The 27,565-nt window shown below is 46.4% G+C and overlaps 2 protein-coding genes across 4 annotated transcripts; one reads left to right on the forward strand and one right to left on the reverse strand.

Moving 5' to 3' along the window:
- The first annotated feature begins 5,274 nt into the window (after positions 1–5,274).
- LOC124661544 (long chain base biosynthesis protein 1a-like) lies at positions 5,275–8,262 on the forward strand. The gene is made up of 12 exons (XM_047199409.1): positions 5,275–5,383; positions 5,466–5,560; positions 5,684–5,775; positions 6,155–6,248; positions 6,330–6,402; positions 6,483–6,615; positions 6,784–6,958; positions 7,114–7,254; positions 7,370–7,465; positions 7,561–7,702; positions 7,875–8,002; positions 8,095–8,262. The coding sequence occupies exons 1-12, from the start codon at positions 5,275–5,277 to the stop codon at positions 8,260–8,262; spliced, it is 1,446 nt and encodes a 481-aa protein (XP_047055365.1).
- Positions 8,263–14,431: 6,169 nt separating this feature from the next.
- LOC124684157 (protein NRT1/ PTR FAMILY 8.3-like) lies at positions 14,432–16,877 on the reverse strand. Of its 3 annotated transcripts, none has more exons than XM_047218539.1 (5): positions 16,673–16,877; positions 16,466–16,565; positions 16,201–16,378; positions 15,493–16,046; positions 14,432–15,376 (listed from the first exon to the last, which is right to left on the reverse strand). In XM_047218539.1, the coding sequence occupies exons 2-5, from the start codon at positions 16,489–16,491 to the stop codon at positions 14,578–14,580; spliced, it is 1,557 nt and encodes a 518-aa protein (XP_047074495.1). In that variant the 5' UTR covers positions 16,492–16,565; positions 16,673–16,877; the 3' UTR covers positions 14,432–14,577. The 3 variants fall into 3 exon arrangements, with proteins under 3 accessions (XP_047074495.1, XP_047074493.1, XP_047074494.1); XM_047218537.1 differs by having other exon boundaries at positions 16,161–16,378; positions 16,643–16,877; XM_047218538.1 differs by having other exon boundaries at positions 16,161–16,378; positions 16,673–16,876.
- Between the last annotated feature and the right edge of the window lie 10,688 nt (positions 16,878–27,565).

Below are 27,565 nucleotides of genomic sequence, written 5' to 3' on the forward strand. Positions count from 1 at the left end.
ATGTTGGATCATCGATCAGATCAGATCGGGAAGCCCGCGTGAGTGCTGTAGACGCGTGAACTGCTCCTGCGTGCCGTGTGCGAACGACGCCCGCGTCCTCTGACATCCGCAAGACGCCTTGTACTCCAAGTCTCCTCCCTCCTGTACTTCTATATATACCCCATGAGGATCACCGAAATAAAAACGAAACAAAACAATATTCTAGGTTTCTATATTTTCTACATGGTATCAGAGCGGTTTGCCTCACGGCGCCGATCCTAGGGTTCGCCACTACTTCCGCATCGCGCCGCCCCCGGGGAGATCTCTCCTCGGGGGCGCGGCACCCGGTTTCGATCAAAGATCGGATCGGTTCTTAGTTTAGATTAGATCCAAATTTCGAATTCCCAATTGTCATAGATTAGATCCGATTTAGCCAAATAAAATCTCTACATCCACGACCCAAGATCCGGTGCAAACAAGTGCGAGATTTCCTACTTCAATCTGCTTTAGATCGTCTCCGGCGTGAGGTCATCGATGACTCCAAGCCCCGCGTTGCAGGTTACAGGCTCTACATCAACATCTGCCTAAACTTCGCTGCAGCGGCACGCGGACGAATTACGAGCGCCGCCGTTCAGCCACGCTCCAATCTACGTCTACTCGCGGCGGCGCGTCTCCGTGCTCCACTCGAGCTGCACCTGCACGTCCATCCGATCAGGCCGGCACCATCAGCACATCTCCGGGAGTTGCAGCGCACGCGCGGGAGTCGGCCACACGGACGTCATCTACGCGTGCGTGCGTGTACATGCGTGACCAGCCAGGAGCAGCAACTAGCATCGCCACCCACCCTGCAACAATGATCGCCAACTACACCACGCTCAACAACTACATCAAGCTGATCTACGTCGAGTTCTACATCACCAAATACATCGCCAAGGTCTATATAAACATGGTCTCCATCGACATCCTCGTCAACACTGCCGTCGCCGCCTACGACACAAAAACCCCGCCGCCGCCGCAGAACCGCTGCCGCTGCCGCACTACGACAAACCCCGCCGCCGCCGCAGAACCGCTGCCGCCGCCGCGTTACGACAAAAAAAAAAACCCGCCGCCGCCGCACTACGACAAACCCCGCCGCCGCCGCAGAACCGCTGCCGCCGCCGCGCTATGACAAAAACCCGCCACCGCCGCAGAACCGCTGCCGCCGCCGCGCTATGACAAAAACCCGCCACCGCCGCAGAATCGCTGCCGCCGCCGCGCACAACCTAAAACCCTATGACCAAAAACGCGCAATTTTTTGCGCCTTCGGCGAATACGGCTACACCACATATGACGACTACGACATCGACCATACCTCGACCACGGCTACATCATGCTCGACTACCTCGACATCGACATCAACAAAACGTCTACGACAACTCAAGAACTCCAGTCAACAGCGTCCGCGTCGTCACTTGCGTCCACGACACTCCCGCTGTGACTGCGGGAGGGAAGATAAGGAACTAGAAGGGGACGCTGATGATGACAAGGAGGAGAAGCGATGGGAGCGCGTGACTTCTCCAGTCGCAAGCGTTCGCTTCACTCCCGCTACGACTGAGGGGGGATGTTAGAATACATGTACGGCTGAGATTAGACTAGGTTTAGATCATCTTGTACTCGCCAAGTCTATCTCCCCCTTGTATCTCTATATATACTCCTAAAGGGTCATGGAATACAACACACAAGAATTAGGGTTCTATATTTTCCACACTGAAGAGGCACAGCCGCCCACCTAGCGCCGTCAGGTAGTGACTGCAGTTTGTCTCCATGTCGGGGCAGGCGGCAGCCGCAGAGTCCCAAACGTCTCCTCGCCAAGAGAGAAGGAGATGATGAGCATCTCCTCGGACGGGGAGTCGAGCCTGCGCTTGCCCAACCAGTGCACGTGCCCTTGCGCAAATACGCTCGCCTCGTTTTGGTTTACCCAGCCTGCCGGAGCACCTCCACTCGCCGGCCTCCAGTTTCCCGTGGAGTTAACCACATACACCTCGCATCCAACAGATGCTGGAAGGTTGTCGGAATTACATCCGCGATACCAGATGCGAGCAACTTTGTGTTTCTTGATGGATTCGTCATAGCCGATCCCTAAGCTCGCGTATTGACGTTGCGCATCGGTGACACGGCGGCAGCCGGTGGAGCGGCCCCCCGGCAGGGCCGCCATCTGGCCAGTGGATGGGTTGAACACGAAGTGCATCCCGGCGCCGGCGGCTTCGAGGATGACCAGGCCACGGCAGTGCTGGGTGACGAGGCGCGGGACGAGGTTGTCCCGGTCGGTTCTGGGCCAATGGCGACCAAAGGATGTACCACCAGCAGACGGCGGACAGCGGTGGCGGCGTCTGAGGGCGGGAGGGACCTCCATGAGGGTGGCGCCGCCAGGGTGGCCCGGCGACCAGGTGTGCACCTTTGGAAGTTCCTCGTGTGAGGACGACTCCTGCAGGAAGAGAATTCTAGGGCCACCGTGACGGTTGGCGAGATGGCGGTGGCGGTCGACGAAGTCTTGGGACGAAAGCGTGGCCGCCCAGGCGCGAGAGAGGCAGCGGCACCGGAGCACTGACTTGGCTGGTAACCGCGCAAAGATGTCCTCTAGAACGTGGTCAGGGAGCTCCGGGGATTGATCGTCCGCCATGGCGTCGCACGTCGGAACAAATCGATGGCGCGTGGCCGGCCGGGTAGGATAGCAGATGGATGCTCTTGATTTTTGGTGATTGGTTTCCTTCCTTAAGTAGGGCGTCTCAAAGCCAAAGATGGCGACGGCTGCTGCAGGCGTGTTGGATTGGTGTCCATGCCTTCTCGGCACTGGTGTCAAGGAAGGAGGAAGCAGCGTGGTGGCAATTGCACCGTGGTCGAAGATGATGACCTGCTTGCGCTTGGTTGTAGTTCTTTCTGCAGGGGTCTTCTTTCAAGTTTATGGGATGATGATACAGGGCTCCGGAGATCTTCATGGGCTATGGTGGTCTTAGGGTGTTCTAGGTGTTTTTGGTCCTTTATATTTGTGTTTCTCTGTGCTTGTAAGGGTCAACAACTTTGTATCTTTTCGTGATATGAATGCAGAGAAATTCTTAAAAAGAAGTAGGGCGTGCGGGTTGATCCGATCGATGTCCGAGACGTACTCGTGCAGTGCTACACCGAGACGTAGTCGTGATTTGTTTCCTTCCTAATTTACTATATATACTACGACAGCACTGACGATCTCTACCATCAATTCCGACCCGGACGCGGCAACAATCGATACATTTTCACCATCATATGTACCAAGAGCAAATAAACATGCATGATCGAGCGCCATCGCTTCGCTTCAGCATGCAATGTATGCGTGCACTATTAGTCTATTACATGATGACGTCATGTTGACGTGCTCCATCGATCGGCCGTGTACGTACGTGCTCAGCAATCCCCGTTTGGCTATCATCTCAGGGTTTGATTTGGACCAGGATTTGTTAGTTCAGATGCAAACGACATGGATTTGGACGTGGGGGTTTGATTCGCCGAACCACTACGAATTCAAGGTTTAAAATAGAATTTTTTCCCACAATGGAACCACGCGGGACAACATCGATTCAACCCTACCTCCTCCTCTCCCGCCCCCACTCCCGAGCGGCGGCGGAGGATCTGCTCGCCCCGTGCCCCACAGCCGCCCCGACCGCGCCGCCCCATAGCCTCCGTTGTTGCCGGCCTAGGCCCCAGTCCCAGCTCCGACCTCGGCCCGGCTCCGGCCACGGCCCCGGCTCCGGCCACGCCCCGGCGCTGTCCCCGGCTCCAGCCCCGGCCTCGTCCCCGGCTCCGTCCATGGCCACAACCCCGGTCCCGGCCCTTGCAGCGGTAGAGGCACCCCCTCCGTCGAACGACGAGGGGGAGGAGAGGGTTTCTACGGCGGAGTTCCATGGAAGGTGATGTAGTGCCGATGGTGGAAGCCGGGCGACACGGCTACTTGGCCGGGGCCTGAGGCTCTCCGTCGGTAGCCATGGAGGTTTTGGTGGAGTGGTGGTGGCCTCCGCCCCCGATGACGGTTCGGCGGTTGTACTGGTGGCGTGGGGGCTGCTAGTATTTCTTTGTTTTTGTTGGCGGTCCTTGGGTTTCTCGCAAGCGAAGTTGAAGATCTTCGGGAGGTCAGTTTGCCTTGATCTGGCTGGAGATATGAGTTCCGGAAAGCTCCGCCGGCGAATGTAACCGTGCATCTTTTGCCGTAAGTTTATTGGATCGGGTGGTATTCGGTCGCGCGCACCCATGTTTTTATTCCGAGCATTTTGTGTTTACATCAGGTGACTTTTTGGTCCATGGTGAAGTCAGAAGAAGGAATATCATGAAGGCCAGATTGGTGGTCTGGCTAAAGGAGGTTCGAGTCTCCGTGATGCTAAGGGATTTTCTTGGCGTTCCGTGCTCCGCAGCAGTGGTTTGCATGTGAGGGCGACAACATAGGTGAAGTTCAGAGTCTTACCTCTCAGGGTGAAACTCAAGGTTTGACCTTAACTGGTTGTGTCTGGCAATGATCTTGTTGGAGGCATTATTTTAAGAGTGGGGACTATCTCCAGGGTGAAAACCTAAGACCTTTGGTCGGACGACGATGGCGTGATACATTGTTTCCTTCTTGGAGGCGTCGCTTTTGAAAAATCTGTATTTCAGGTGTTGTCACGATGGTGGTTGTATTGCTGTTGCTAGGTCTAGAATGCTATAGCAGGACCTTTATTTCTTAGTTTTCTTTACTCATTTTTGATTGTGTGCATCCGTTCTGCCACTAGGGTGGGACGTTGTTGCAGAGGATAAGTGTAATTGGTATATTTTGATATTAATATATTTCCTTTATCGAAAAAAATGTAAGCGTTCGCAGTACAGCTGAGCTGGCTTTTTCTTCTTTTTGAGAGTGAGAGAGAGATACAGTGGAGCTGAGCTGAGCCGCCTACGCAAATTAAACAAGGACTCCCGGTGGTCACGGAACCACGACGGAAGAGAGTTACTTGTGCGGAGAAAATACAAATCACTGTTAAACCCCAAATTAACGTACGGCGCGTTGTTACTTGTGTTTGCGCGCGCGGCCGGACGCGTGAGCGTTACAAAGCATGGGAGATGCATGCTGAAGCTCATCCGAGTGGAGAAGCGACCATTTCATGGTTGTGTATCGGTCACTCCAACGAAGTTCTCTGAAGAGAAAGTGTTTGTGGGAGTTTGGCGACTCCAGCTAGTAGCGACTAGCTACCTCCACCGCTGCCTTTTTCCGTGCAGCCAATCTCCACATCTCCGCATATCCCCGCTACTCCCTCTCCAGCCATGGCGTTGCCGATTGTGAAAGCCACCACAGCGGTGCTTGCTCGTGTCTCCGCTGCGTTCAACACCCCTCTTACCTGTTCGGTCGTTTTCGGGGTTCACGTCGATGGAAGCCTCTCTTATCCTACTATAATAATTTGACGATGGTGTTGGTCTAGTTTTTGGCATTTTTCTGATGTTGTGTCATTTTTCAGCACGCTTGGTCGTGGGAGGACTTCTTATCGCGGCCATAGTATTCCAGCTTTCCAGGAAGAGCTACAAACATCCAAATAAGGCACTTACCAAAAAGGTACTAGGGTGTTTTTCTGTCCATTCTCGCCTGTTTGTTCATGTTGGAGAAGTATATATAGGTTTTGGTCATCGCTTCATGAAACATTCGGGCAAGGGTTTGCATCTTATGTTATCTCGGCAGGAGGTTGACGAGCTATGCGGTGAATGGGAACCAGAACCTTTATGTCCTCCGATCAAGGAGGGGGCCCGAATCAACGCACCAATTTTAGAAAGGTTTGTGTGATGGGTTGATTTCTAAAGATGTAGCACTATCAATATGGTACTTTGCAATAGTACTCAGAGTAGTTTTTTCTACTTGGCAAGTAACTGCAGACTCCTAAGCGTTGGCATTAATCTGTTGAGTAATTCCTACCAATATACCATCTAATTTCCCTTTTTGCCTCGGTTATTGCTCAACTACCTGCAAAAAAATGGAGAACCTCTCACAAAAGTATGCAAATGATATTGATCAAAGCTATCCTTGTAGATATTTTTCTCCTATGTTGTGGTCCATATTCTCTAGATCCATTTCATAGAATCATGGAATGTGAAATGTGTATATTTACAAAGCGAGCTATGGCAAGACTACTATCTGTATTTCTCTTATATACAGTGCTGCTGGACCACATACAGCAATTAACGGGAAAGAAGTTGTAAACTTTGCATCAGCAAACTATCTTGGTTTAATCGGCAACGAGAAAATTTCTGTAAGAGAGAAATGCATGTGACGTTTTGGCAGTACTACTATGTTCGTCCGTAATATCTGATCAAAGCGAGTGAATTTGTAGGAGTGTTGTGTTCGCTCGTTGGAGAAATATGGCGTTGGGCCATGTGGTCCACGTGGCTTTTATGGAACAACTGGTTTGTATTTCCTATGTTTATGTTCAAAGCCACTTACTAAATATGAAAGAGCTTACTTTATACACGTGGAACACTTGTAGATGTGCACCTTGACTGTGAGGCAAAAATAGCAAACTTCCTGGGGACGCCGGACTCTGCTCTGTATTCATATGGGATATCTGCCATATTCAGTGTGATACCTGCCTTTTGTAAGAAAGGAGATATCGTAGTGGCGTGAGTCATCTTCCCTTTTTAACATATATATGGATACACCATATATAGTAGCTTTAGGCATACAGACAGTTGTTCTTTCTTTTTGCCAGCTTAAATCTGGCTAGTACTTTGGATTGAATATCGTTTTTTTCATATTTTAATTAAGCCATTGTTGTATGTGCATTGCAGTGATGAGGGCATTCACTGGGCAGTGCAAAATGGTCTCGATCTATCAAGAAGTACTGTTGTTTATTTCAAGCATAATGATATGGCTTCACTCGCTAGCACTTTGGAAAAACTTACTCATGGAAACACACATACTGATAAGATTAGATGCTACATTGTTGTTGAATCTATTTACCAGGTGTGCTACCTTTTGTGAATTATTTGTGTTAAATAAGTGTAGGATTTTTCTTATTTGTGGTGGTTTTCTACATTAAACAGTGATGCTGACTGTAAACCCATGAAATATTCTAGATATAAATCTTTGGATGAAACCCCCTCTTGCGGTGACTGCAGAATTCTGGTCAGATTGCTCCACTGGATGAGATAATCAAATTGAAGGAGAAATATCAGTTCCGTGTTATGCTGGAGGAGAGTCATTCGTTCGGTGTGCTTGGCAAGTGTGGCCGAGGCCTTGCTGAACATTATGGAGTTCCAGTGAGTGTTTGGTCTTTACTCCTAGTATTAAAAAAAATCTGCTGCAGCAACACTGAAGAGCTGCATACTTCTGCCCTAGCTCTCTCCATTTCTCAAATTACTTTACACTGTGCAGATTGAAAAAATTGATATTATCACTGCTGCAATGGGAAATGCATTAGCTACTGATGGTGGCTTCTGTACAGGAAGTGCCAGAGTTGTTGACCATCAGGTAGATGCATGTGAGACATCAGCTAAGATAGAAAAGAAATGTGTTAGTTAACATTTTTGACCTTTGAATTATTAAGGTGTTACATATTTTTGCAGCGTCTAAGCAGCTCTGGCTACGTGTTCTCTAATTCTCTAGCACCTTATCTTGCCACCGCTGCTGTTTCTGCTGTAAACTACCTGGAGGAAAATTCTTCAGTTCTGAGTATCCTGAGGAGCAATGTTGCTCTTTTGCATAAAGGTTAATATATATGTTTCTCTTGGCATTTGTTTAGATACTAGTTATGGAACTCATGATATGCGTTGCGCAAAGTACACTAAGGCAGGCGATGATTAATCTTATCGTGCAAAATATGTTTGCCACAACCTGTGCCTAGTCAAAATCTTGATGCCTTTTTAAAATTTGACCACAGGACTGTCAGGTACGTCAGGACTAGAAATTTGTAGCCATCTTCTGTCACCTATGGTCTTCCTTAAGCTCAAGAAATCGACAGGTTCGCTTGACGCTGACCTGGATCTTCTTGGAACCATTGCCGAACAGGTAAGTTGGATTTGGCTTGACAAGGACTTCTTGATAAAGTTTACATAAATTTCATAAGCAAATTATATTCACACTACATTTTCCTTCGATAGGCTTTGAATGAAGACTCGGTTTTCATTGTGGCATCCAAGAGGTCAAGTTTGGACAGGTGCAAGCTTCCAGTTGGGATTCGCCTGTTCGTATCCGCAGGTCACACGGAATCAGACATCTCCAAAGTATGTTCATCCTTGAACAGAATTTCCTCATTGGTCCTCCGTTGATCAGTGTTTCGATTTACAAGACAACAGAGCCCGGTCGCCGCCTTGTGTACCTTGAAAATGTATGCAACAGTTAAGTCTATATCAAGTCCGATTGGCAAATATTTTCCATCATTTTCAGAAAACAAATCATATAAATTTATTCTAAAGTATGTGATTTCTAATTTTGACCAAGTTCATGAATAAGATTATGAACATATATAATATCGAGCAGATATCAATGTATCTATGATAAAAGATATTTTTCACATTGCATGGTACCTCAGAGATAGTGTTCGTATATTAATGTATACTTCCCTTTTTGGGAGTCGGATATTTTCAAACTTGATCGAATTTTGCAGAAAAATAGCAGCATATGTGACATCAAATTAGTATATTAAACTGTATGTCAAAATGAATCTAGCAATATTAGTTTGGTGTCATAAATATTGCTACTTTTTCTAAATAGTTAGTTACTTAAAGTCAATAAAGTATGTCTTACGACATATATATCTAAACGTATAAATATTTGTGGAGGGATGAAGTAGTCATTTAATTTCGGAGAGCGCTAAGACTAGTCATAGTGCTAGTATCATAGCTAGTATCATGCATATTGGTCCCACAAAAATGCTGATGTGGCAGCTAATTAAGGATGAGAGAGGAGATTAGAGTAACATAGGTGGATACTGTATCATAGCGCATCTCACGAGAAAAGTTAATGCCAAACAAATCTTGTGCACAAATTTACATTGAGATTCTAAAAAGCAATAAATGTAGCATGATTATGATACTACTTCATGATACTAACCACTATAGAGATAGTATCATACATAAGTATCATATGCATGATACTACTACATGATACTTACCACTATGGCCAGCCTAACATAACATAGTACTCAAGCCATTTATCTCCTCATTTAATGATATCTAGTAGTATATGCTGCTCTCCCTACGAGAGGTCTTAAAATTGTGCAACTCTATCTACCGGGGAATATGGATATCTTTTTTAAACTTAAAAATATGGATATCTCATGAAAGGAAAAACATAGTACTATATATGTTTATAAAAGGATGTCCTAAATTTATGTAAATGTAGATGTATTTAGACACTCTTTAGTCTATATGGATACATTCAAATTTAGATAGATTTTTGACATCCTTTTTGAAACGGAGGGAGTAAATCGGTTAAGCATAACAAATTTTGATCCCAAGCAGGGAGTATGCTGGGACGCCGACACGACGGGCAGTATATGATCACCGTGTCCCGGTGCATGCACCATGGATGGTCATGGCCATAACATTCAAGCGCCGTTGCCCACGCCTCGCCCATATCCTTGCCCATTCAACTGATCCAGATCTCTATATCCTTCGCGTGCATTCTCGAGACGATGCACGCATGAGACGGCCTATAAATTCGGAGCCAGCTCGCTGTCAAACGCACCAGCACAGCTAGCCAAGCAAACACAGTAACCCAGTCTTCCTCCACCATCTCGCAGCTCGCTGACCCTTCGTGCTCCGGCCGAGCTAGCATGGGCAACAACAACAAGGCCGTGGCCTTCGTGCTCGCGCTCTCCCTGTGCGGCCTGCTCGTCGCGGACGTGGCGGCGGCGCCGCCGTGCGACGCGAGCGCGCTGACGCCGTGCATGGGCGCCATCATGCTGGGCGGCGCGGTGACGCCGGGGTGCTGCGTGCGGATGCGCGCCCAGCAGGGGTGCCTGTGCCAGTACGCGCGCAACCCGTCCTACAGCGGCTACGTCAACAGCCCCAGGGCGCAGAGCGTCGTCAGGGCCTGCGGCGTCCCCAGGCCCAAGTGCTGAACTGCTTGCTGCTCATCGTGCCGACGATCCCCGCCGCGCGTGGCCGGCATGGCAGCAAGCACCGTTCGACGGTGGTCTACGTAATGTCTAATATGTGGGTAAATTATACTGTCGACGCCATCGAGCTAGTACCCGTACCACATACGTGTACGCTACCGATGGACGTCTAAATAAACGCGGCTGTTGCGAGCTGCGAACATGCGTAGGCTTGTGCCAATGTTGTGGCAGCTGGTCGTGTACGTTTTTATGTTTTACCATCGTCTATGAGTAAAGTTTTTCATCGGTATAAACTGCAGTTTAACCTTGGGCTGAGCATCTCAAGCAAGGGACCACAAAGAGATCGCAACCGAAATCAGGGCCGGCCCGACAGGTCACCGCGATCGAATGAACAAGATGTCGTAGATGTGTCCACGAAGCCCCATTTCCATTTCAAATTTAGTTCCTAATTTAGTTCCTAAATGCACACACGTGGCACATGGATATACTGCGGATCTCCAACGTGTCCCTCTACGGGCCCACGCTTAAGAAACTCACTTCCCCTCAGCTCGCGGGGGCAAAGAGAAAAAAAATCCTATGAAACCGGGCCTATTTTCAGATCTTGATATAGACCCACACCACGTGTCCTCTACCAATCTCAACGCATCCCTTCTTGCGAGGCAGAAGGATGGGAGTGGGCGACCGGGAAAAAGAGAGGTAAAAGAGACGTGATCAGTTTGACTCGTACACTTTGTCATGGTCCGATAGCTGAGACAGCGTGGACTATCACCTATTTTCTATTACGATTCAATCATTGATATAACCGGCTCAATGCCGATGTAATGCTAAAGTTAGCATTGGTGTTTTGACTGGTAGATCTAAATGCATCTATTATGAAAAGTGCATTTTAAATGTATTTCAAAATGTCCGAAATTCCAAAAAAAATGGATGTACATTTGGACCATGCATAGATACAGGAACATGAACATAGTGTATATTTTGTAACACTTTTCCATTTATTTGTGAAGCTATGTACTGAATACTTACCATGTTAAATTGTTTATGCATGCATAGAGCAAAGTCCTTGTCAAAGTCTTTTATCGCTTCTACATACGTTTGAGTTGTTTAAGGAGAAACAACGAGCTAAGCTTGGGGTAGTTGATACATCCAAAATATATCTACTTTTTCAAGCACTTTTTCACAATGATTTACTCTGGAATCTCATCATACTTGAAAAAAAACTGCTGAATGTGATGTTGTTTTTAGCAAACTCTTCTTTTTGTCAAGTTTTCGCAGAAAATAAAGTTGGGAAAAAATACCACGGAAGTGTTTCACCAAAAGAAGGGCCCTGGAGCTTTGGATCACAAGAGGGGAGCCCCGAGGCCCAAATGAGGTGTGGTTGAAAGTGAAGTTTCAATTGTGAAAGTCTTATTGGTATTCTTGTGTTCTCCTTGAGTCGAACTATAAATTTGGGTAATGTTTCTCATCGAAGATTTCAGTGATCCTCTATTCTTGTGGGGATCATTCCCTCATAGGAAAGATGAAATATTTCACCTCCTTTCGGACGACGAAGCCCATGACATAGGGCCATTGTTCCCACAATGGCGCTTGACGCGGAAAATCTTCTTCCACGGCCCCTGTGTGGGTCAATGCCGAGGAAATCCTCACAAATGGTGATGACAACGGTGAGGTGAAGGATCGAGTTCGGCATCAGCTGCCAGAGCTAGATGTCGTAGGAAAAAAGGAGGCAGCGGAGAAACTCGTGACCTGGGAGAGACAGTCCACGATAGAAAGGCAACGAACATCACGCTGAATCCAGCAGGAGGCTTGGAATGAGAATCTGAACCTGGAAAGCAAATGTCCTTCTTGTCGCTGGAGATCAACCCCAGGCGACACATCTTATTCTCTTCGCGCCTCGTTATTGTGGACATCGTCCAGTCGCACTAGAGAGCATTGGCGGCGGCGGCGTTCGCGACAGTGGAGGATTTTGGCGCGACGCCGGACGGCTTCGGGTAGGTGGCGCTGGCGGCGGCGCTGGACGACGCGTCGGCCTTCTTTTCCCCCATGGCGCTGGAAGTTCTTCTTGCTGCTCTTGGAAACTCTGGAGTGGTGGCAATGGCGAGCAGGGGATGAAGGTAGAAGATGAACAAGTGAGCGGAGGGGTCGGATTAACACTCCATCTCTGTTTATAAAGAGTTTTGGCCCTCGATTTTGGCCGTTAGATCTGTGCCCCTAAAAATGGACATAGATCTGGCCTTACACGTATCATAAGGGGAGAGAAAACGGCCACCCACTACCCCCAGTATGCACGAGGACCGAGGAAACGCCTCGGTCAACGTGCAATGTCTGATCTTTTCCAAACTGACTGCCCAGACGTGGTTCGAGCCCACCGGGTCACGTCCCGTCAGTTGCGTCGTAGAAGTTGCCACACTGCTGATGACATCATCAAAACTATCGGCTCCCCCCATGGCAGAGCATCCGAATATATCCAAGAACCCGACGAAATCTACGGTATTTGAGCCAGCTGTTTACAGCCTATACATGACTATTGCACATTCATCCGTAGGCTTGGGGCTACTCCCATCGGAAGCGCTGGCCACGCACCCAATAAGAAAAGGTTGAAGCCTCGTCGACATAAACAAACTTTTTCAGTTCCTACTAACAACGGAGAAATGGACCCGAAGGTTCTTCGAGTGACTCGAAGGTTTCTTCCTAATTACGGACCCGAAGGTCCGAGCGATCCAGGTTCGAGCCCAGGGACTCGAATCTGTGTAGGGTAACATTGTTTTGCTCCGGCATTTAATCAGTTTCGATTTATCGAGTAAACCTGGGCTCGTTACTCCATCCCTTACGCATGCTCGACTCATCGATGATTATCAGGCTTGTACCTTTTGAAGACCCGATGGATTGAAAATATCGGATGATGACAACTTTAGTACTTGCCCGAAGCTTCGCTTCAGCCAGTCACTCGGGGGCTACTAATGTGGGCATTACCCTTTGGGTACTCGACATTGCCCTACCCCGTCTAGCCCAACATGGGCCCATCTATAGCTTTTTGTCTCAAGAAGGTCCAAGACGTCGGTTGCTGCGGAAGAAAGATGGAAGGTGACGATTTCTTCAAGTACAGGGCAAGGAAAGATTCAAATGTGGAAAGATTAGATAGAATCCCTCTGTACAGTAACCGAATCTGGGTAGGACTCTCGGGACCTAGCCTCCTATATAAAGGCCAGGAGAGGGCCTGTCGGATCTCTCTCGACTCTCACGTACACACCAAACCCTAGCCACCTTGCCTCTTGGCGAGAACACCCTCACGCAGTTCTTTGCCCCCCCATTGTAAACAATTTCATCTATAATCAAGATCAGACAAGCAGGACGTAAGGGTATTACCTCTCCAAGGGCCCCGAACCTGGGTAAATCTCGCCTCCCGCTTGTCTGGTATCCGATGTCTCGTGCTAACATGCAGGTTACCATCAACCCTAAGCCCATCATCGTGGGAATTGCCGAGGAGCCACCTCCTCACTTCCCATAGTCGATGCATGTCCTGTCGTGCGTGTGTGCATACCACAATGCGGCCACAAAATACGATGAGACAATGTGAAACTCCTCCGCTCCATTGATGTTTGGTGCCGGCGAGGCCATCACAGAGGCAGAGGAGGGGCCCTGAGTAAAGAAATAGGCTTCCACCGATGATTAGTGGAGAGACAATCGCCGTTTCGTGTCATCCCTAGGTGGTCCAAGGACATGTTTGTAATTTTTATTACTATTAGGTTTCTTGTACTAATGTAGAAGATTTTGAATAAATCGATGAAGTATTCGCAAAAATGTTATGTTTTTATGAATACTTCTTCATTCTACAGTCAACAACATTACAACACCAAAAGTAATAAAAGTTACAAATAAAACTCGCACACAATAAATGTCTTTCAAAAATAAATTTATATATATCATATATTGTCAATTTCGTCATCTTACCTTCACCATATGCATCTTGACGTTTCTTCAGAATTCACACGAGACAAGACATTAACAAGATAGGAAACCTTATAGATTCAAAAGAGCCGCTTGAGTCGCCGACCCTACCGTTGAATGGTTATTATTATTATTTTATTATTAGTAGTTGTAGATCAAGGAGAAAAGACAGGCTACCAAAATGATTCATCATCGTATTGTATTGTCGCCGAAGAATCTCTCGAACACAAAAGAATAAATCATGAGAAGAACTAACTACACCATACATGACACCATGATTTAAATATGGACATGTGTAAACTATTTGGTGTGTTTCTAGCATTGGGGAGAAAATTTTCCTGAAAGAAAGATAGTTTCTAGATGGTAAGGTCAAGATAAACCTGAATTTAACCTAACGAAGCCACTGCAAGAAAGATTGAATATGTCCGTTCTTATATTCTATCGGAAGAACATTTGATGGATAGGTGGTATCTTAATGCCATAGTTGTTACATACTGTACATTTCTTTGGCCCATGCATCGCACACTGGAAAAAAAAATACTGGCGGCACACGTACGATACGGACCCTGAAAAGTCAGCAAGCCTTTCTGTATTTGTACCTCACGGCGCAGCTCACATACGCCATCAGATTCAGGCAGCCCAGTCCGGCTATCATCCAGAAGAAGCGATCGAGATGCCCCTCGTTCAGGTCATCGGGGATCCACCCGGGGCGGCCGCCGGTAGTCGTCGCCCACTGCACCGCCGTCAGTATGAACGAGCTCAGATAGTTGCCCGCCGCTATCGCAAGGAACCCGAGCGCCGTGCACACGGTCTTCATGGCCGCCGGTGCCTGGTTGTAGAAGAAGTCGAGCTGCCCGATGGTGGTGAGCACTTCGCCGACACCCACCAGCGCGTACTGGGGCGCCTGCCATAGCTCACTGATCTTCCCCGGCGCCGCACGGAGGCGCACCGTCTCGACGGTCGCCGCGGCGGCCATGACAAGCACGGGCATGGCGAGGCCAGCGCCGATCCTCCGCAGATCCGAGAGGCCCTTCTCCCTCCCGGTCAGCCGCCTGGCCACCGGCACAAAGGCCCGGTCGTAGAGCGGGACCAGTACGACGATCGTGAGCATGTCGAAGGTGGACATGGATGCGGGCGGGACGCGCACGGAGCCGACGGCGGCGTCCATCGCCATGCCCTGCTCCACGAACGTCGACGAAACCTGCGCCGTCACGGCGTAGAAGAACACGATGGTCACCCAGAGCGGCAGCATCCGCGCGAGAATCTTGAGCTCCTCCACTTGCGTCACGGCGCACAGCCTCCAGGGGCTGGACGGCGCCAGCGCAGCCGCCTCCTTGTCCGAAACCGCCACAGAGGCCGCTTTGTCGAAGAATCTGATCATGTAAGAAACACCACATGCGAAAATGCTGATGCAAAGCTGATATGTCAAGTAATGTTACTTTATCAAACAAGAATTTGTCAGAGAATTAATTCGTTTTAACTAACTGACCGGAGATCAGTGGTGTGATCGATCCTCTGAGCGCCTTTCATGGCACCGTCGTCTTCCGGCATCTGGTACAGGAGAGAGCTGTCGGCCGGCGGTTCAACACCAAAGTTCCTGACGGCGGCGACGACGACCTGGCAAACTCTGGTGAGAGGGCTACCGCGGGTTCGCTGGAACCTGTACACCCGTGACGCCGCTACCAGGCAGAAGAGCCCGACGGCCAGGACCGCCACCGGAATGGTCAGGCCCAGCGGCCAGCCGTAGTGGTCCTGCACCCACACGATGCCGGTGCTGGATATGAGGGACGCGCAGTTCATGTTGAACACGTACCAGTTGAAGAAGGAGCCTTTGTGCACGCGCTCCGACGGGTCGCCGTCGTCGAACTGGTCGGCGCCGAAGGACATGAGGCAAGGGCGGAGGCCCCCTAGCCCGACGGCGATCATGTAGAGGCCGACAAACAGGACAGACTCCTGAGCCGACACCATGCTGGACGAGGTGAACGACGCGCCGTTCTTGACGAGGAGTGGCAGGTACGCCGACAGCGCTGTCATGATCATGCCCTGCCCGAAACAGAGAGGGTAAACGGTGGTCTTAATATCTTAGTAATTTGGACATGACAAGATGTCAAGATGGATGCCACTGATTGAGGAATTGACGGGGATTGAGTGACGTACCGCGACGCCGAAGGAGCAGGAGACGACCATGGTGCGATACCTTCCCCAGTAGGAGTCGGCGACGACGGCGCCGGCGATGGGCATGAGGAAGCACGTGGCTTGCCAGGTGGACACGTTCCTGGCGGCGGCGATGTTGCTCTGGCCCAGGACGCCGGTGAGGTAGGTGACGAGGTTGGAAGCAATGGCGTTGTACGCCAGGCAGTAGCAGAATTCCGTAGCTGCGCATCATCATCGTTAAAGACTAGAACCCGATTGATCATCGCACATTCGCACGCGGAGTATTGAAGAAGGAGTAGGAAACTCACCGAGAACTGAGCGGCATGCTCGCCATCCACCCGTGCGATGCTTCAGCGCCGGGTTCCCATGGAAATCAAGGGACCCGTCGGTGGTGTACTCCTCTTGTACCTGCCCCAGCAAAATTGAACTCCATGAGTTAAAATTCTGAGCAGGCGAACGGGAGAGAGAGAGAGAGAGGAATTTACAACGAGGGAGACAGAGGAGGGAGACGAGACCTCGGCGAGAAGGGCCACCGTGTGCTCGCTGGCGGAGGCCATGGCGAGAGTTTGGGAGCGTTCGCCGTTCACTTGTCCGATGCTGGTGCAGTGGGTGAAGATTACTCTACTCTAGTCTAGTGGCTGGCCTGCCGGACGTCTTGGAATTTAGAATGGCTACAAATGATTAGGTAGCTCCTTGCAAACATTTCCTGATTTTTCAGAGCATGAGAGGGACAGGAAGAAAGGACTCATCTGAAATCTGGACGGAGCAACGGCTAAGGAGGGGAACAAGAAAAGTGGGCTCATATCAAAAGCACGTGGCCAGTGCCGCAAATCACAACCAAAGGCAACACAATGATTATACTCTACGTCTCTACTCTATTCAGCAAGTCAAGTCCAGCTCTCTAGATACTTTGATTGTTTCCCTTTTCAGATATTCATACAAATAGTTTGCGACATTTTAGCTCGGCGTGTGATTTTCTCATTTCTAAATTGGTGTGCTATGATCCTATCCTATCTTCTCTACCTTTGGGAAGAGATATAAGAAATAAAATATGGACTAAGTCAGAATTAACAAGGCAAAAAATAACTTTTTTTTTGCATCCAACTGATACGTACGAACTAACAAGGCAAAGAAAAAAAAAATTGCATTAGAAACTCATACCTACACACTAACAGGGTCCTGAAAAAACCCGTTAAAGCTCAAGACGGCTGGGCCAAAGTTTTAAATACCAAAAAAACCATTCTAAACCGGACGTGGATGGTTATCCTAACCAGAAAAAATCAAACTTTTCGCTTTGGGTCACAAGGTGTGTTTTGGCAAACCAACTACAAAATTATAATGGTACTAGGCAAAGACACGTTTTAGCGATGTGTTTTGGCAAAAACCAAAAAATAACGGTGACCTGTAGAAAATTTTCTCTAGTATTATATAAGTTGTTTGATTTGTAGTTTTGTTGTCACAAAAACTTCAAAATCCAAAAGAAAACTTTCTAGCCTTTGCATGTTAATCACTCTTAGTAAAAACCAAAAAGATTTTACTTGTTCCTTTAGTTTGCTTGCTATTCAATTAATTGTCATTGCCACCCAAAACTACAAACCACAAAAAGATTTTAATTTTTTTTTGTAAAGAACGTAGAAGGAGTAACAGAAATCTGCATGATGCTGCTCACCGTTTTATTTTTAATTCTTTACATGTTACTCCGATTATGCTGAAATTTTTTCAGAAACTATAACTTTTCATCCCCTACACACACAAAAATTGGAAAAAAATTCTGGGATGTTTAAGTAAGGCAAATCTGGGCTGCATTGTTGCTGAAATTTGTTGGCAGATTTTGATTTTCATCACTAAAAATGGCTAATTGAACTTTTAAATGATCTCCAATGAGTACTATGAATATATATGGATCACAACCACTAAGAACCACAATTTTAACACCATTTTAGGATAATTGTATGAAGAAATACCAGTATGTATTTTGTTGCTTAGATTGGGAGAGGAAGAACAACAATGATGAATCCATGTGTATGAATTGATGAAAGAGGTATGAGACCTTTGCTATATATTTGTGTGTAATTTAAAAATAGCAAGTACGTGTGCATAGCGGTAAGTGATAATGGATGTTTATCATGTTTGTGTATTTTCGCTATATAATAAGGCAAATGAGATACTATTGAGTAACATTATTTAGACTTGATTGGGACATAGTAGCTTTAAATAAAAGTATATACATCCCACTATGTTTATTATTACGGACGTGTCACATATTTAATTATGAATATTTATATTTATATGTGTCTTTGAAATATGAAGGTCGATGTTTGTGTGACAGTCCACTCTTTTAAATGGTGAACTACATCGTTAAACCATATGTAAGTTAGTTGAAAGGAGGAAAGGCATTGGGTCCTAATGATGTCCCAACTGAGGTGTGGATAAGCTTTGGATACGTGGCAGTAGTATGAATAAATCAGCTTTTCAACCATATTTTTTGGTCAATCAAGATGCCCGAAGAGTGAAGAAAGAGCATATTAGTACCTATTTTCAAGAATGAAGGAGACATTCAAAGTTTTAGTTATTAGTGATGGATTAAGGTTATGAGCCATACTATGAAACTTGTGAGAGATTATTGAGCACCGCCTAATGAAATGACGAATGTCACTAAAAACTAATTCAGTTTTATGCCCGGGGAATCGATTACAGAGACGATTTTCTTACTTCACCGACTTTTGGAGACATATATAGTGAGCACAAGAAGGGACTACGTATGGTTTTCATAGACTTGGAGAATGCATATGACAAGATTCCAAAGACTGGCATGTGGTGGGAGGTGGGGAAACACAAAGTTCCAGCAAAGTACACTCCGCTCGTCAGAGATATCTACGATAATGTTGTGACAAGTGTTCACGCAGGTGACGGTGAACCGATACCTTTCCAATCACGATAGGATTGCATCAAGGGTCAGCCTTGAGCCCATATATGTTTTCCTTAGTGATGGTTAGGGTGACGAAGGATATACAAGGAGATATTTCTTAGTGTATGCTTTTTGTTGATGATGTGGTGCTAGTGGATGAGACTAGGGTTAGCGTAAATAGAATGCTAGAGCTATGGAGGTAAACATTGGAATCAAAGGGTTTTGTAATTTGTAGTACCAAAACCGAGTACTTGGCAAAAAGTAATTTTAACATACCCAAGTTGGGTTCATGCATTATCCAAAAAAAGTTGACATATTCAACAAATTTCTACGAATGTCCATGCTACCAATTTCCACCACACTTGGAAAAAGTCAAAGAAAACGTAGAATTATCAGAAATATGGGAATCCAGCGTAAAGATTTCTTTTACGTGACCTAGTTGCAAGAGAAAAAAAACCTGAAATTGTCTAGGTAGAAAAATCCTTGTCAAAAATCCCTATCATGTATGACTTATGTTAACTTTCAAGCCAATGCCCCTCCTCTCTCATAGTACCTCCTATCTCTCCTATCCCCCGCACTAAACTCACCCTCGTCTCTCATGTCCCCGGCAACCCAGCTGCTCCACCCTCCAGCATTCTCAACTCCAGCTCCTTCCCTACATCCTTTCATCCCTCCCGCCCCACGATCACGCATCTCCAACTCAGAGGAGGTACATTCTAGGGTTTGCGCATTGGGGAGATTTCTCAAAATAGTGTCGATTAAATTTGATTTCCTTCTTTTATATTACAAGGAAAGGTACTCCTCATCGAAGAGGAAGGGACTAAATCAGGGAAGACAATTAAATACCAGAAGATGGAACTGGAGTTACGAACTTCTGATATCAACCACAAACACAAGATCCAGGCCAAGGAGTCTAGGTTAAAGATAAGGAAGATCAAAATATATGCACTCGAGAAGGAAATGTGCCTATGATGGCCATTCACAACTATTGTTATCCTAATCGTGATTATCATCGCAATGTTCAAATTAATGGTAAGATTATTGAGAAACGCAAGATATTTGTATGATGGGTTCTATATCCATCTTATGCATAATAAAGTTCCCTTTATCGAGAAAAAACGTTCAGTTACACATATAGTATTTGAGAACAGCTCCACTCTGTTCCAACGACTATTTTACAAAAGACCACACTCCTATCTTTCAACTCTATTCTAGTAGCTATTTTCCAAGCAATATATATGCTCCCTCAATCGCATACCAGCTCGCACTCCATTGCTCGTTGTCGAACCACCACTTTTTCATCCTTGTAAAACTACCTTCCCATCTCCATGCTTTGTCCACTAACTTGTTCCAAGTGATGTTCATGTTGCTAGTGGAGATATCTGACTAGAGCAAGCCATGGGCAAAGCCTTGGGATGGGCAGAATCATCGGAACCACCACCAACACCTCTCCCCTTCACACGCTCATAATTCTGTTCGTTGTTCTCTCTGGGAGACGGCTGATAGGTGTTCTTAGTTATAATAAGCTCATGACGTTAGAGAAGGCTGCAAGGATGGACAGAGAAGCCACACGGATGGGCTATTGGAACCAAGCGTGGAGGAAGCCAACCGGTGGTGCCACCATTCGGCGCCGCCAGCCGCAACCGAGGAAGTGACTAAGAGGAGGAGGAGAAGAACAAGAACAAGAAGATGATTTTAATTAGTTTACGTTTCTAAATATACTTTAATTATTCTCATAGTATCGTGTCAGTAGTTTGTATGAAATCTTGTTTAGTTAATTTGAAACGGTATTGGCATGTGGTGTCCTTTTCTTTTCATCAACATAGAAGCATCGATTAAACACTAATACACGAATCTTGACGTCAACTAACAGAAAATAGGTCATTCTACTAGTTCATCCATCCCAACCAAAGCAAACCAAGTCGTCAATCATGGTGACCTAAGTCAATAACATCCAGGAGCTAGGAGGTGAAGGGCCAGTTGATCAAATCAACCAGCAAAATTCTTCATCAACAAAACAAATTATCTAGGAGCTGGAGCAAGGTATACCTGATACCTGGAGAGGATCCAAGGATTCAATCCATCATAAGCATGCTCATACACACACCTAGCAGGTCCCTATGTCAGCATTTTGCAGGCCCCACACATAACGGTTAAATATATAGTTTGGTTATTTGCAAATCTAGCTAGAGCGGGAAGGGTAAAAGTGAGGAGTGTTTCGAGCGGGGAAAACTGGGTTCGTACAAACCAATATAAGGCATGGAACCATGTTTTCATAAAGTTTACCGTATATATTTGCAGGTAGCTAAAACATTGAAAATATAATTAAGGTTACTGTTTGTGATTTTTCTAGCATTGGGAAAAAGTTGCCCGGAAGAAAAACAAAATGCACACTTTATTTTCTATCAAGCAAACATTTGATAGATCCGTGTTGTCTTAATGATGGAGTGACATAATATATTTTGCATATACTTCCTCTATTTTATAATATAATCCATTTTAGTTAACCCTTCTAATTTGCTAAAATAGCTTACAGTATGTAACAGATTGGTACTCCATCAATTTCAGTGAATACTTTCTTAAACTCTATCAACAAATATATTATTCTATAGATATCACATGAAATTATGTTTCATGATGTATCTAATTATATTTATTTTGCATTTTGTATGTTGATAATTTTTTTAAAAAAATTTGATCAAACTCTATATGATTTTAGCTTTTCAAAAATATTATTGAATAAAAGGGAGGTACAGTACTACTTTCTCCGTTCATGAATACAAGGTCACAGTATTCCTAATTATAACGGTTGATGTTAAGTAATCCTTATTGACCTAAATGTGTAGTCGGTCATTATTTATTACATATCGTAAGTTGCGACCAGCCATGTAGTCACGTGCTGTCCACGAACACCGGAGACGATTTTGACGAAAATAACCCTTTTCTGGAAGAAAAGCACGAAATGACCCTCTGGTTAAACAATTTCACCGGACTAACCATTTTGTGTGGCGCCCTTCCCATCGGCTCCACACTTGTCTATGTGGCGTCCATGCGAACGACACCACACATCCAGGCCGACGTGGCGCGGTCGACAATGCGCGTCGTTGACCAGCCGACGTGACAGGATGTGTGGCACCGTTCCCATGGGCGCCACACATTGAAAGTGTGGCGCCGTTCGGAAGGGCTCCACACATCCACTTATGTGTGGCCGCCCCAGCCCGACCCTCTTCTTCTTCCCTCTTCTTTTCTTCTCTGGAGCCATGGAACCGCCGCCACCGGTCGCTTCTCCTCCGCCCCCACACCAAATCGTCCAAGAAATCGACAGATCTGATCGGCCAAAATTTTCCCCATCCATTCCTCAAGGTATTCCTCTTCGCTTCCCTTCGATTCATCCACTAATTTCACAGATTTTGCTAGATTAGGACATGAACCCTAGATGTGAAAATTCTACATGTTGTGGTTTATTTTTTGTGGATTTGGAATTGATTTAGACATGGAACACTAGATATGAAACCTACATGTGATTGTTTATTGTTTCAATGACTTGCTCTCATGAACCCTAGATTTGGATATGCATTCTCAAGTATGTGTGATGTATTATGTGTGTGGACTCATATATATGGTGATAGAAATGCTAGATATATTCTCATGTATGTATTGAAGTTCATATTATAATGTATGTGTGTATGGCTCATATTTGTTAGGAAAACCCAAATTTAGAACATGTATGGTGATAATATGGTAGTTCGTATTTTGTGTACTTGTGTAAAAATGTAGGGTGGTGTGGCTCCTAGATGATCAGTATGACAAGGAACACCGGGCCCGTCATATCGCAGACCTAGGAAAGGTACTAATATTTAGTTTGTTAACACCTCTTGTTTTATGTTTTATATTCCTAGGAAAGGTACTAATATTATGTGTCTGGATGTGCTTGTAGACTCTTGAGCCCTTGAAGATTCGTTACCACGGTAGCATGAAGGACATGTCGTATGAAAAGCGGTACACGGAGCACATCAAGCCTACCAGTCTTCTCCCGTTCATCACGCTTGTAAGCCGGGGGCCACCGAACATGAACGTCGCGGCAATGACCGCGCTTGTGGACCGGTGGAGGCTGGAGACGCACACCTTCCACTTGAGGGCCGACGAGATGACCCCTACTCTTCAGGATGTTTCCATCATCCTTGGTCTTCCTATTCAGGGTGAGGCACTATGTATGAACATAGCTTCCGATGGGTGGCGCCAGCAGATGGTGGGGCTTATTGGCATGGATCCAGAGGAGCCAGCAAATAAAAAAGATAGAGCACCCGCCGGTGCAAATTACAAGTGGACCAAGCCTAACTTTGGTGAATGCCCCGAGGGGCCGACCGGGACACTGTCAGGACATACACCTGAGTATACTTGTGGTATGTCATTTCCAGGACCCTCTTTGCTGACAGTGGTGGGAAGTTGGCTCATTGGTGTTGGATCAAGGCGCTTACGGTGTTGGAACACCAGTGGAGTTGGGGAACAACGGCACTTGCCTACCTGTACCGTCAGGTAATGCTTTTATTTTCACATTTTAGTGTGTACCGCATCTTCAAGTCCGAGTGAACAAAGATGTAAGGGCGATGATGCTGAATCGACAACTCCTTCAACCATACCTTCAATTCCAACAAGGTACCAAACGTGAGCCCTTTAAAGATCATATTCGTGTTGGCATCCACATCTCTCTTCGAAATTGCCTAGCTCCAAGAAGTAAACTTTTACCACCATCAACCACGGCTCCATCCGCAAGACTAACATCATAGAACAATGGTATCCGAATATCCCTTCCGGTTACGTTCTTGAAGATGTCAGCTCTTTCGGCTTCCTTAGCCATCAAGCCATCCTCATCAACTTCTTCATTGGGTCCATCATCATCCGAGTCCGAGGCATAACATCGGGAATACGGAATGGGGTGGTCCATGTCCTCTTGCGTAAAATATGTATCCAAATCACCGACATTGTTGTAATTCATCTCGAAACCATTATCACCATCGTAATGCTCGTCATACTCCTTCTCCAACGGTGCATCTTGGGCAATAGGAGATTGAACAATGGGAGATTCGGTGGCTTATTCTTGGCTCATGGGTGGTGGACTCATAGTAGCATCAATGGGGGAGGAGCGCCGGTTAAGATCAAGCTCGAAATGAGCATCAACCGTCTTGGTTGCAAACAACTCTAGAGCCTTGTCTTGTGACTCCGCCACCGTCTCCTTGTAAACGGACCAACGTTGCTCGGAGTTGATACACATTGTCTTCCAACGATTGTGCATTCCAAACCTCACATTATGTCTCCCCTCTAGCTCAACACCATCATTTCGCTCATTCCAATTCAAGTCAATCCTCACTTGAGCCACCACCTCGGCAAAGCTAGGGCTATGGTCAAACACCAAGTCAACCTCTTCCGGGTCCGGTTCTAGGTTTTCCTTCAAAAAAGCATCATTGTCCACATGGTGAACATGAACAATTTTGTCCATCCCTACTACAAAGTCAACAACACATACATACATGTGCATAATAGTTAGCCATAGTCTCAACAAATAAATCTAGGGTTTCTACCCATACAACCTACCCCTAACACTTATCCTACTTGAACAAACCCTAAGATTCCAAAAAAATTGACTTCATTTGGCAAATCAAGTTAGGGTTTCACATCTAGATCCAACCAAATCCATCATTTCTTTGGGTGAAAAGAAGGGGAACGGAGGAGATTACCTCAAGGAATGGGTTGGGAACGATCTCCACAGACAAATCCAACGAAATCCAAAAAGATTTGCGAGTGATTTGGGTGGGGGAGAAACGTGTCGTGGCTGGTTGGAGGAGGAGGAAGAAGAGCTGAGCAGGAAATGAGGAGTGGTCGGGCTGGGGCGGGCTCGGGCGGCCACACGTAAGTGGATGTGTGACGCCCTTCAGAACGGTGCCACACTTTTAATGTGTGGCGCCCATGGGAACGACGCCACACATCCTGCCACGTCGGCTGGTCAACGACGCGCAGCGTCGACCGTGCCACGTCGGCCTGGATGTGTGCCGCTGTTCGCATGGGCGCCACACAGACAAGTGTGGCGCCGATGGAAAGGGCGTCACACAAAAGGGTTAGTCCGGTGAAATAGTTTGACCAGAGGATCATTTCGTGTTTTTCTTACAGAAATGGGTTATTTTTTTGTCAAAATCGCCAACACCAGATTGAGGGCCGGAGCTCACCTGATTGAAAAAAAAAAATGTGAGTTAGCTCACATGATTGTCAAAAAAAAAAGGACGAGAGGCAGCTCAGCTGATTGTCCAAAAAAAAAAAATCAACGTAGTGTTTTTGTTACATGTGTGTGTTATGTCCGTGCCTGAACCAGACCAAAACGTTTGCTGACCAAGCCGATATTCACAAGGCGCATGCTCATGGCTTGTGGAAAGGAGGTTGGTATATGTGTTGCTATGCCCATCCATGATGTGCTCAGGCCGCAAAATCTATTGACATTGGCATGTACGGAGCCAATGCGCGCGTGTGACAATTCCAATTATCAATTTTTTTATTTCAGCTCTCACGTCTCATAAACGTTCTAGCAGGGGCCAAATAGAAAAGACAGTGGAGCCCAAGGCCTGATTCCATCAGCAGAAAATTAGATTCGTCGGTTCAGCAGTTCAGGGATGCTTTTGTTTCTCGCCGGCCGTCCCTAGGCACCAATGTCTGAAATTTCATTCGGGTTAGCTAATTTAGATAAACTTTCTTAATGTTATTATAATTAATCATTTAAATGATGCGAGTCACATCTAATGTTTATATTACCAATAATTATTTCGTTAAGATATTTCGCATGCAATCACTATGAATTAACATGTTTTCATTCTCTTCACACTTGAGGAGGCTACAACTGTATCCTTGAAATCCCATCTTTTGCGGGTTGCGATTCTGGTTAAATATAAGTTATAAGTTATTTAAAAGTAAATCATCCAAAAGTTCTTTGAAATATGCATCCATTCATATTATCATCCAAAAGTTCTTCAAAATATGCATCCATTCATATACTTTGCAATGAGCTCTTTTGGCTCGATGATGTGCTATCTCCTGTTTGTTATATTCTCCTGGAAAAGTTGTTTTATGCTGTTGAATTCATGCTACTGTAATGTTGTTTGAGAGGCAAATGAAGTGTTGCTATAGAGAGCGTCAAAGTGTGTTCTAAAAGCTGTTGGAGTGAGTTCATAACCGTTGCTCCTTTTCTTTTTTAGCTCATGTTAACATCCAGTTAAAGGTGTTAGTAGAAATAGAAAACCGAGCAACCTTTGGGTGGTAGCACTACAAGGAAAAGCCTTATTGCCGGCGCACCAAAAACGGCTATTGCCGGCGCACCAGAGCCCGCTGGTGGGAACAGGCCGGTGGTAATGAGTTACCGCCGACGCACCAGCAGGTACGCCAGCAGCAACATGAATTATCCCCGGCGAACCAGGCCTGGTGCGCCGGCGGTATGTTTTTTCAAAATTCAAAAAAAAGCCCGATCCAGATCTAGATCTAGCTCGGGTTCATCTAGCTCGGGTCCTCAAAAACAGTGGCCGTGTGTTGCCTTGTCGTCGTTGCCGCACCGGTGTAGGAGGAGGAGAATGAGGCCGGAGGTGGTGGTTTAGGAGGAGGAGGAGGATAAGGCCGGAGGTGGTGGTGGTTTAGGAAGAGGAGGAGGAGGAGGAGGAGAAGATGGCCGGAGGTGAAGGTGGTGGAAGAGGAGAATGAGAAGGCGGAGATGGAGGTAGAGTCCCGAGGTGGAGGACGTTACCGGAGGAGGTTACCGGAGGAGGAGGAGGTCACCGGAGTAGGAGGAGGTCACCGGAGTAGTAGTCATCTTCGGAGGCCGTCGGTGAGTATTGCAAGGAGAAGAGCAGGAGGGAAAGAGAAGAAGGGGGAGAAGTGAGGAAGGAGAAGAGGGATGAGGGCCGGCTTGACTATATAGTGTGGGTTACCGCCGGCGCACCAAGTAGGGTGGTGCGACGGGGGTAATTTTTTTCTTTTTTTCTCCCAAATCTTAAATCTCAAAAAAGTCCTGTTTCTGTTTTCCAAATGACGAATCCATTTTTTCTCCAAACGGCTATGGCCGTTGAATTCGAATAGGAAATTTCGCGTAGATCGATTTTGATATAAAAAAGTTTTTCATCGGAGGTCGTATGCAACCAGAAAACCCGTTTTACCGAAAGATGGCGCCATTTTGCATAATATATCGAAATTCATTTTTTAAAATTTTCATGAAAGCTAGATTACATAATACATGGGCAGTTCAAAGGACTTTATTTTTTGAATTTTATATCATTTTCTTTTATTTTTTCGAAAACTGAAAAGGCGATTCCCGGGGGGGTGTGGAGAGAAAAATCTAGGCACCTTACCCCCGGCGCACCTCTATGGTGGTGCGCGGGTGGTAAATTGTCTACCACCGGCGCACCACCATAGAGGTGCGCCGGGGGTAAGGTGCCCAGATTTTCTGTTTTCGGCCAGAACTCTTCGAATA

The sequence above is a fragment of the Lolium rigidum genome, chromosome 1 (genome assembly GCF_022539505.1).
Source record: "Lolium rigidum isolate FL_2022 chromosome 1, APGP_CSIRO_Lrig_0.1, whole genome shotgun sequence".
In the NCBI taxonomy this organism is placed as follows: domain Eukaryota; kingdom Viridiplantae; phylum Streptophyta; class Magnoliopsida; order Poales; family Poaceae; genus Lolium; species Lolium rigidum.